This window comes from Leptidea sinapis, chromosome 12 (assembly GCF_905404315.1).
Source record: "Leptidea sinapis chromosome 12, ilLepSina1.1, whole genome shotgun sequence".
NCBI classification, from domain to species: Eukaryota; Metazoa; Arthropoda; class Insecta; order Lepidoptera; family Pieridae; genus Leptidea; species Leptidea sinapis.
This window is the reverse complement of record NC_066276.1, coordinates 500,084-512,135: the sequence shown is the minus strand read 5'-3', so window position 1 is coordinate 512,135 and position 12,052 is coordinate 500,084. Positions and strand designations below refer to the sequence as shown.

The following is a 12,052-nucleotide window of genomic DNA, read 5'->3' as shown; positions in this document are numbered from 1 at the left end:
GTTCTTGGACTTAACGGGCTCGTGCCCATAGATGTAAAAAATACTGCCTATCGTGCCCGAAAAACATAGAAAACATACAAATTTAGTAAGAATTAAAATAAACGAACGTATTCCATTCGTGTGTTTTATTTCCTGAATATAACGAGCAAATTACTTTTATTTGTAATTCTTATTGAGTTCCATGAAGCAGATCGTGTTTGAAGCTCATTTGAGATATTTTCGTCTGTTATAATTGCCTATTCTTGCGAGATATAAAAGGACTTTCAATTCCTTCGGGCAGATGTAATGTTATTCCATAATCTAAAATCTTCAATGGGAAATTTTGGATAAGATTTCTGAGAAAAGGGAGCAGCCGCTTAAATACGAATGTATATTGGAGCAAACGGGGGAAACTGAACATGATATTCACTTATTTATATCAGACCCTCTTAAGTTAGCGCTTGTTAGCCGCAATAGTTATATGAAATTTTGACACAATGTGTATTTAAGTATCAAATTCTGGTTGATATTATTTATAAAGTTTCCTGTCGTGATGGCACGATGTTCCATGACACTTTCACTCTCTGTAATCTGAAAATATACCTTTTTTTAAGTGTAAATAATGATAATATTAAAAATAATAATTAAATTGTGAATTATGATTATTACTTCGAAAAATTTTTTATAAAAAAATTAAATAAAAAAGTTATTTAAACTATTGTCCCCACAGATTTCATAGGATAGTCCCGGGACTATCTATAATTAATGGAAGCAAATAAGCGCAGATAATAATAATAATAATATTGACACACTTTTTACACAAATTATCTTGCCCCAAGTTAAGCATATATAACCTGTGTTATGAGTTACAAGACAATGATATATTTAATACAATATACTTACTTAAACATACATAAATACATATAAACATACATAAATACATTTAAACATCCATGACTCGGAAACAAACATGTATATTCATCATATAAATGCTTGCACCTACCGGGATTCGAACCTGGGACCTCTAGCTTAGTAGGTAGGATCGCTAACCACTCGGCTATACAGGTTGTCTCTACATTGTTAGTTAGTTAGTTATAATTAACACATCGGTAGAAATATGAAATAAACGCGGCCAGCCATTGACGATTATAACCGAACTACTCTGGACACAACAGAACGTCTCCAGTGGCTGCGTAACAGATTTGGAGGCTTTTTTGTTACGTGATATTATGCTAGTAGACAGCACGAATTGCAGAAAAAAAAATTCCTTTAGGTAGATAATGCGATAAACTTTAGAACGTACATAGTGTTATAGTTTGTCCATTGGCAAGGAAACCTTAACTGCGAGTCTGAAAATTCTTTGAAGAGGTGATCTTTCAGGTTTTGGTCTCTCTACATGGTTCTAACATTTTTGTAAGACGGTTCGTTGCTCTTTAAATGAATGTTTTTTGAGATCAAACACTCGTATGAAACCGTAAAATGAAATTTGGACATGCTTTGGGCACGTGAAGGTCGCTCAATAGTTTTTCTATATTTTCATCCATATGTAGTTTATTAGTTTTCTTTGAAATTATAGTAATATGCCTGTTTCTACTGTTGCAGGGCGGCTACCCGGCAAAGTTAAAGAAGGTGTTGATAGTAACGGCGCCGCTGTGGTTCAAAGCGCCCTTTCGCATTCTCCGGCTGTTTGTGAGGGAGAAGTTACGAGAGCGCGTGCACACCGTGAGCGCACCGCAGCTGGGCTTGCACGTGCCGAGAGCCAGCCTGCCGAAACAACTCGGTGGACAGTTGGAGCCGGACCACGCAGCCTGGTATATTATATATTATGCTACTTAGGTTTATAAAGTGAAACAGATGTTAAGGAAGTGCTTGATTACAATCTCTAGAATTAGTAAATTGTTGTCGACTATTTTTCTTGACATGCCATACACAGTTAACTACAGTCGGACATTTCAGTAATTTTTTCAGTTTTTTTTGGCGTTAAAAAGATCAGACTTTTGACTGATGTGATTACAGCTCATTTGGTCTATTTTGCGTACTTCCATATTGACATACGGTTTATTATTGTTGGGAAACGCTGCGGATATTCATAGTATTTTTGTTCCAAAAGAGTTCTATTAGAGGTCGCTTCGGGAAAAGTTCAAGTTTTTAATCATCTTTAAATTCCCTTCACATTACAATTAATATATCCCTTCCGTCCGAGCTGTTGTAGTGTGTAGACGTGTTTTCTGTCGTGTCAAAGTTGTGTGTAGTGTTCAATTTCTATACTTGCAATATGGATTGCTGTAACAAGGTATTGAAGGATAACGTTCTGACCTGCAGCGACTGTAAAAAGGGATATCACTGCAGATGTGTGCACGTGAATACTGTGTCATATAATAAATTTAAAAAGTCCCAAACATGGAAATGTGCAAAATGTTCCACACCGCGGGGACGACGTGGAGACGACACACCAGTAGCGGCAGCTGTCCATGACACGGATGAGGTCCCATCAAGCGACGAAGAACTTAAGCTTGAGAAACTATGCTCACAGGAAGTGGATTTTACGTCGGTAACACTTAAGGAAATGTTTAACAGCTTCTTAAAAAAGGTAAACTCTAACATAAGTACAATAAAAAATGAGGTTTTGGAAAAAATTGCAATCTCAAAAAAAGGATTTAAGCAAGGATCTTAATGTCATTAAAAATAAATTCAGCGTTATAGAGAAAAAGCAGGAAAAAATTGAAGCCTCGCTAGATAACTTGTCAAGCTTTTATGATGACCTACAACAGCAAAACAAAAAACTCTTTAATGAGAACTTACAACTCAAAGTCCAAATTGCCACACTGACAAAGAGCTCTAATGATATGCAGCAGCAAATTGATGACTTGCAAAGTTATATTACATCTAAATTCATTGAAATTCGAAATGTACCACCGCGAACTGAAGAGAACTTACTGGATTACGTTAAAAATCTGTGTTCCGCTCTAAGCGTTGATTTCAAGCCCCATTACATCTCTCATATATTCCGTAAACATACATATAAACAGGGTTCTAAACATATCTTGATAGAACTAAACAATGAGAGCTATAAACGTGACCTATTGTCCGCAGTCAAGCAATGTATCAAACAGCACAATAAACTAAGCACTCAACACATTGGTATGAACGGCGAATCAAAATATATTTATATATCTGAACTGCTAAGCGCAAAGCAGAAATACTTATACTTCAAGGCGCGACAGCATGCTAAAACACATCATTACGTATATTGTTGGATTAAAAGCGGCAAGATCTATCTGAGAAAACACAAGACAGAACCAGCGTTGCTTATCCGTAGCGAACATCAACTGACGGAGCTCACTGCACTGCCGGCGACCGGTCTGCTGGACGTGCCCGCGTCCCCCACCCACCTCACCCCAACCGGTGACGCTGACAACTGACGGTGTCTCCTTAGCAAACTCAGTACATGTTCAAATATAAATTATACACAACTTATACACATCACAGATTTACTTAACAATATTTACATTCATTCATATAAATTATTTCGTGCACTCCCATTGAGATACTTAATAACGAAATCATTGCAACGTAAGTATTACTATATTAAAATAAAAACTTTATACGCTACTAAATTAATCATATTACTGATAGGTTTATATAAAACTTCCTATTTTATAATACCCAAATTGGCCTCTAGAAAACTAGCTTTACGTTCGATCCCTTTCAAAATAATTTAGCATCCGATATAAATCGACATACCACGGTGTCTTGTACACAAGTGGCTAATATTGATGGCTTTCATAGCACTTACATAGCGAGCATTGATAATACCTCAACATATCTTAATATACTAACTATGAATATCAGAAGTATTAACAAGAATTTAGACGATTTTCTTATTTTTATAACCCGTCTTAAACTTAAACCAGACATTATTATTTTGACTGAATGCTGGATAAAACATGTAATTAATCCCCCACTTATCGCGGTCTACTCAAGTGCTCATACACAAAATAACTATAATCAAAATGATGGAGTTATTGTTTACATAGCCACCTACTTGAACGTTGCATCTTTTGAGACTTCAATTTCGGAGGCTAACTGTCTTGTTATTTCATACAACGATATTCATATTATAGCAATATATAGACCCGCGGCCTTCAAAAATCCACGAACGTTCTTAGATTCTTTTAGTATGTTCTTAGAAAGTGCTAAATATAAACGAATTATTTTAACGGGTGACCTAAATCTAGACCTTCTTCCGGATAGTCTTTGCACTTATAGCCAGGAATACCAAAATATTCTTGCTCTCAACGCCCTCGTACCAGCAATCGATTGCCCTACGAGAGAAATGCGTTGTCTGGATCATTTTGCTATAAAGAACATAACACATTCCCATACATTTGTCTTTGAACCCCATATTACAGATCATGCTCCTATTCTATTAAACCTTAAATTAAACAACAAAATAATTAATACCTCGCTAAAATACAAAACTAAATACACATATGACTACGATGCCATGCAGGAAGGCTTAAGAAAACTAGACCTGGAAAGCTTTTATAAATCAAACGATACTAATTATACTGCAAACTATCTCGTAAAAAATGTTCAAGAATTAATTTCGAATAATACGCTAATCTCAATTGTCTCTAAGAAATTTAAACCTATCAAACCATGGATTACGTATAGTACTCTCAAGTGTATGAGGAAAAGAGATCGCCTGTACAAAGTTTCTACAAAATCGCCATCCGATCTAAATAGGATAACTTATACTAGGTATAGAAATATCTGTAACTCACTGTTGAAATCACTTAAGCGGCAATACTTACGAGGAAAATTAGAACAAAACACGGATAACTCTAAAGGTACTTGGGATACTATTTAAGAAATATGTAATTTACCTACTACTAATGATCTCCCAACTGAATTATTGAATACTAAGTCTACCCTAAGAGAATCATTAGCAGAAGTAAATAAATACTTTACTAATATTGGTAACAACCTTGCCTCATCAATATTTAGTAAACTAGGCGAACACAAAATTGATTGCTCTGATATGGCCTCAAATAATCCTCTCGGATCTCTTATGCTATACCCTACTGATATTGTCGAAGTGAAATGTATTATTCTCAAACTTAAATCAGCAAGTGCTCCAGGTTATGATAAAATTAACTTTTATTTTGTTAAGAGATTTATGAATTTACTCTTAGAACCGCTTGTTCATTTAATTAACTTAAGTCTTTCTAGTGGCATTTTCCCAGAGGTTTTTAAACAGGCAGTTGTAATTCCGGTTCATAAGAGTGGTGACAAAAAAGTTGCTTCAAACTATAGACCCATATCATTGCTGAGTGTTTTTAGTAAGATCTTGGAAAAAATAGTTAATATCAGATTAACAAAGTTTCTTGAAAAATACAAGCTACTTGCGCAAAACCAATTTGGTTTTCGGTCAAATCGATCTACTCTGGATGCAGTACTTGAGGTTACTAAATATATCACTAGTACCCTAGATAGAGGCAATAAATGCATAGGCGTTTTCCTAGATCTGCAAAAAGCATTCGATACAGTCTCAATTCCTATCTTACTCAACAGACTTTCCGATTTGGGAATTAGAGGAATAGCTTTGGACTGGTTCAAAAATTATCTTAATGGAAGACAGCAGTGTATTAAGATAGGCGATCTTACTAGTGATCTTATCACCATTGACTATGGAGTTCCCCAGGGAAGTGTTTTGGGCCCTACACTATTCCTAGCTTACATCAACCCTCTTTGTAAGATTTCTCCCACATCAGGACGTATCGTTTGCTTTGCCGATGATACTGTGGTTTTATTTCATGGAAATCAGTGGGATGACGTGAAATCGTTAGCTGAAGAAGGATTGAGCCAAATCACGTCTTGGCTGGAAAATAGTTTACTAACTGTCAATACTGCTAAGACTAAATATATGTGCTTCAATATCTCCAACAGAAATAATCCTGACGGACAATTTACTCTCCCAATACACACGTATCCTTGTAACCGGAAAAACAATCGATCTTATTGTAAATGTAACATCCTAGCCAAAGAGGAAACCATAAAATACCTTGGTGTTACGCTAGACGAACACCTTAATTGGACGGCCCACATTTATAATACAAAAAATAAAATAAAACGTCTCATTCCATTATTTAGAAACCTAAGAGACGTGGCACCAGTCGAGACAACTATGATGGTGTATCAATCTCTCTGTGTTCCAATCATGACCTATTGCATTTGTGCGTGGGGTGGAGCTGGCAAAACGTTTATGCTTCAGTTAGAACGAGCGCACAGAACTCTACTAAAAACAATTTTCAATAAGCCGTTTAGGTACCCAACCAACCAATTACATGAAGAGAGTAAACTTCTTAGTGTCCGTCAGCAATATATTTATGGAATAATTTCAAGATTTCATGTAAAAAGTAATATAAATTCTAATGATAATAACAGAATAAACACATTTCGTACCCCAATCACTAAAACAGACTTTGCTCAGTCACAGTATGAATTTAATTCGGCATACGCTTACAACTACTCCAGTAAATATAATAAAAATATAAGTAAAGTAAATAAATTCCTCTTTTTAGTGAGTTTGCTAATTATGTTTAATAATGGATAGCCTTTCGGAAGGACCTAGCCTCTGCAACTCAGGGTATCCTATCGCAGAGGGTAGGGCACAAAAACATTTTGTACCACATATTATTAGTTGAATAAAGGATTATTATTATTATTATTATTATATACATGAATATTATAATGTATGTTAGATTTTTTCTACTTACTTATTTATTTATTTATTTTATTCAGAAACAAACAGTCATTTATAACTATATTAGCTGAGAAACATTTAGTAAAATATAGACCTACAGTTTCCTAGATTTTTAAAAACTACATCATTAATTATTTTATATAACACAAATTCTTAATTATAGACATAAGTTTTGAAGAGTTTACATACTATCTACATTATTAACCTACAATTTCTTAATTTTTTTTAATCTATTTTATAGTTTTATTTAAAGCAAACAATATTAACATAAGTATTGAAGAGTAACATACCTATACATTATGGACCTACAGTTTCCTACATTTTACAAACGTCATTATTAATTATTTTATATAACACAAATACTTATTTATAGATATAAATTTTGAGGAGTTACACACTACTTCAATTTTAATAACTACTTAATTAATTATTTTATTTAAAGCAAACAATATTAACATAACTTTGAAGAGCAACATACCTACATTATAGACCTACCGTTTCTTACATTTGTAAAACTACGTCATTAATTAATTGATATAAAACAAATACGTACTTAATATAAATATCATTTTTGAAAACCATCATATCTATTTAAAATAACTTAGATTACTTTTTATCAGAAAGATACTCCAAAGCAGATTCTTTCAAACTGCTTAGGAATTCACTAAATAAATCTATGTGTAATAACTTATCATTGTACAACCTGCAAGCACGTCTTATGAATGCGTTTTCTGCGTAGTTTGTACGACTACGAGGTATTAGAAAAAGAGGCTTGCTCCGGCAAGTTCGTTCGCGACGTTGAGGTACTCTAAATGACAGTGAGTGCAATAATGGTGGGGAATCGATAATATTATTTATAATTTTAAAAATAATTGATATATCAGTACAATTTCGACGGCAACTTAATGAGCATATTTCATGCCTTTTCAGTGATGTGTCATAATCACTATATAAGTGACCTGTACGATAATTGAGAGCTCTTAAAAAAAAATTCTGGACCCTTTCTATTTTATTTGCATAGATATTAAAAAATGGATTTTAATTAATAATTAAAATGGACTTACATTACTGAATTCACGAATTACATAATTTTTAGGGTAGGTTTGTCTTGGAAAATGAGTGATATATTCTATTTATAAAAAAAAACATGAAGACATTATTTTAAACATTACTTAATATTAATATGCATACTTTAAGTTAATATTACAAATTCTCTAATAAGAAACACTTCCTTATTGCGAATAGAAGTAATTCTATTAAAGTAAATATAAATAAAAAAATACTTATTCCGATCCCATTTAAAAGTCTTTCAAGTGATGATTTAATCGTTCAGATAATTATTGAGCGTGATAAGCTGTTAATTCTTCTTGAAGGTTCTTGGCTGGCGGCCTTCCGTAAATTGAGTAATTAAAGTAATAAAAATGTTGATCAAATTATCCTTCAATGTGGTTTTTGTACGCAAGAACTGACATCTTCACTGCCTCATAATATTATAATAATGTTACGAGCTTAGGGCTTCGTGGATTGGAAAGTAGATAAACGAACTGAGAACAAACCTAGAACATTTCAATTGTTTACAAATAGGCATTTTGTTTACGATTGGTTTATTCGGACGTCTGACGTTTCCCGCGTTTATTTGCAAGACTGCTTGACATTTGGAAAACTTCAGAATTATCATTGAATTGACAGTATTGTCAACGATATAGTCAGCAATATGCATATTCTGAGGTACACCTTTTTACCAAGTTTATTTGTAAAGCCGTAGAGATTTATTTAAAAATAATCCGCGGATGCTTGGTTGATGGTCTTCCGTAAATTGACAAATTAAAATGATAAATGTTGTTTTTTTTTTTTCAAAGTCAAAGTTTTTATTTGTATAAACATGTTAGATTGATGTTACATAATAGTTATTTATGCAACTGTTGTGTAATAAGGGGTATTAAAACACGAATGTGTGAAATAGTATCACATGAGTGTTTTAATACCTAGTTATCAACAACTGTTGATGTTGTAGTCTTGTATGCAACTGCATACAAGACTATCTACACCCAGATTATGAATCCTCTAAAAGATTCTGGAATAGTTAGCTTACTTACCTAATATCATTCGTTACTGATTATATACAAATAAACTAAGTATTAATGAAACAATTATTTAATTTAGTAGTAATTTACATTTTGTATAGTGCAATAATTAAAATTCACTCGAATATAATGTTCTTTTGCAGCGTTTAAAATGAATCGCTCATTTTTTGTAAACAAAACAATAAAAATATCGAAGAAAAATGGCGGGGATTCGAATAACCTACTTTTTTTTACGGCACGCGACGTTCTGGGAGTGTGGAGCGCGAGTAAACGAAAATGTTCTTTTTTTGAAATTCATACAGATACCACGCATCGAGCAATAAGAATGTGGCTGTCTGTTGAGACTCTGCGCATGAAGGTATAAAAAAAACATAGGAGTGTTGTTATGAAATTCAGTACAACATTACAACACTCTTTTGGATGATGTAATGGTTATTAGAACATTGGGTGTTTTAATGTTGGCAATAAGCTAACGGTTTCAGAATCTTTAATAGAGGATTTAAAGCATGGGTGTAGATAAATATTATTAAGTACATGTTTGCCACATTTATGACGTGCAAATTTTATAAAATACATTTCTAAATCATTTATGATAACTATACAAAACGGGACCAAAGAACGCATTTATTTCACAACCATTGAGTATGTATATACTACGTAATAAATCACTCGATTGTATGAAACGTGCAGTGATTTGATATACGTTTGAAAAAGTAGTAATTACAGTATGGCGATTGGCGACGAAGTATAATCTGGCTAAGTTCGAAAGCGAACAGATGCCTAAAACGTAGTGGATTTCGGCTGTCTCCGTTTTTTACAAGATTATAGCCGTCATCTGTCAATCTATCATTGACTGCACGTTCCATACAATCTAGTGAATCGCTTTTTTCTTAAGAGAGTTTCGCTGGGCTGTTCACAACTACTTCGCGCTGTCAAGATGCGGGTAACGCGGTAAATGACGTATAAGAGTGATTTTATTAATATATATTAAAACGAGCAGTTTTTTATTTTCATTATCATTTTTCGAATTGCGAATATTTCAAGTGAATTCTATTTACTCCGAAGAATATCACAAAAAAGTAGGCTAACGAGGCGCATACATAAGTTCATGTCATTAAAAGTTCAGTAATTTAGAACTCAACGTAGAGAGAACGCATTCTATTGTAATAGTTGTTCTGTTGGCAGCCCTTTTAAATTGCAGCAACATTAGCAACGGGCAAAGAGTAATTGTGAATAAAATTAACATGTAAAGTTTTGTGTTGAAATTTATTCCTTATTAATATTTTTAATTGCTTAATATTAGCGGATATTATATTTACATAACATTTATATTAATATCCATTTATAGTAGCGTCCCACTTAAACATTTTGACATAATATTAAAAAAAGTAAAAAGAGCTATTTGAAGCGATTATAGGCATATATATACTGGGTTGCCGAGAAGTTGACGTCCAAAGCTAAAATTTGAATTTGGCTCATTTTATTGGCCAATGTTCTGGGAAGTTTTTAAAAATAGTTAGAAGCCATAGGCTCCCCTTTTTATTTTGATACCTTGAACATTTTCATGAATTTAGCTGGAGCAGTTATCTTGAACTTACGACTCAATTCTAAACTAGTTCCGCACTGTCTAAACTATTCATAGTTTCTTATGCGGCTATTGCAACTGTAGTTAATAATTATCAACAATAAAATTAACTAAAAGTGTTCAAAACAATTAGAAAAAAGTTCAAAACCACAATTAGGTGAAAAAAGCGGATAAAAGGGGAAAAAAATCTCCTAAACTACACAAAATCGTAGAACATACATGGGGTGATTCGGATACTCATCACCATGAGGCTTTCAAATTTTAGCTTTGGACGTCAACTTCTCGGCCACCCTGTATGTAGAAGCTCAACACGGATTTTGGCAATTCACGGTAAAAATTTGCTTATTTATCACACCGTTCGAGTTTAATTAGTAAGAGGTGAATAATTAAACGGCTACCTACTGGGTTGTTCGGCCGTGTTCAGTGCGCCTCTCATTTTATTTACGTGGATTCTATTTCGTGTAAACGCGGCCTCTGTTATTAACGACGATGTACTTACGTTTGTTTGACTACGTCAATCCTCACAGGCAATAATATTTGCTTATTGGCATTGTAACAGAAGCCCATCGTTTTTCTGATTTTCTAGTCTGTATGATCTTTATTTATTTACTTAATACCGTCATCAAATTAAATTAAGTTATAATAATACTATTGTAGAACTTACTTCTTATAATGGATTTACAATATTTTATATTTTAACCAAGACTATGTACTGAAGAGAGGACAATAGATAACATTATAAGTTATTATATTGTTTTCAATTTTAAAAATATGTATTTATTTTATTAAATTTATTATTTACTTATGTAAGTCAATATTTTATTTGCAGCTTTTATTTTTTATTGGGTTTTATTATTTCAATGAGCATCAGATTCGATGTTTTACATCAATGAAATAAACACCTGCTGGATTAAACCGCTACGTCTTGTTTTGTACATGAAAACAGCGTCTCCTTTTGGTAAAATATTCAAAAGCTGACACACAGACTACAGTTTAATACCCATATACCATCGTAACTTTTTATGAATGAACCATTTCTTTACTTCGTATCGACAACATAGATAGGGCCGAGTGAATGAACGTCCAAACGATACTATAAAATATATCATTGTCATATCAACGAAATTAGATTAGATAAAAGTACTTCGTACCCACAATTTTTATTCTTTGAAATACATAATATGACGCCGTTTTTTTTTTTTGCGAGAATCGTCTATGTAGTTGTCGTTGTTTTTGTTTTTCCATATTTTATATATTACTTAATAATAATCTATTCCATTCCCAGGTTGGAACACTGCAGAAATTGTTACACGAACAATCTTCAAACTTCAAAATTGGGTGAAGTCATAGACGACTATGTCATAAGCAACCACATACCACCGATAAAACCACAAAATGGTATGTGTTTTTAAATATCATGTAAAAATATTGTCTCTACTATTTTTTTTCTACGGTTTTGAATGTCCAATACCTCTGATACTTGATTCCTGACTTCAAATTCGGACTGTTGACAGTACGGTTTTTAAGGAAATTTATTCCTAAAAATCAAAATATATTCAAATCAAATCAATACAGAAACTATTGAAAGAAAGCCAGAAATTATTGTAGATTTAATTAGTAGCCTTTGGTGTGTAT

At 33.0% G+C, this 12,052-nt stretch overlaps 1 protein-coding gene across 1 annotated transcript in view; it reads left to right on the top strand.

Moving 5' to 3' along the window:
• LOC126967010 (tyrosine-protein phosphatase non-receptor type 9-like) overlaps positions 1-12,052 on the top strand; it is a 100,454-nt gene that overhangs the window by 62,170 nt on the left and 26,232 nt on the right. Inside the window, exons 5-6 of the mRNA XM_050811310.1 lie at positions 1,582-1,790; positions 11,703-11,815. Of these exons, the coding sequence (XP_050667267.1) occupies positions 1,582-1,790; positions 11,703-11,815 (322 nt within the window). The remainder of the gene's footprint in view (positions 1-1,581; positions 1,791-11,702; positions 11,816-12,052) is intronic.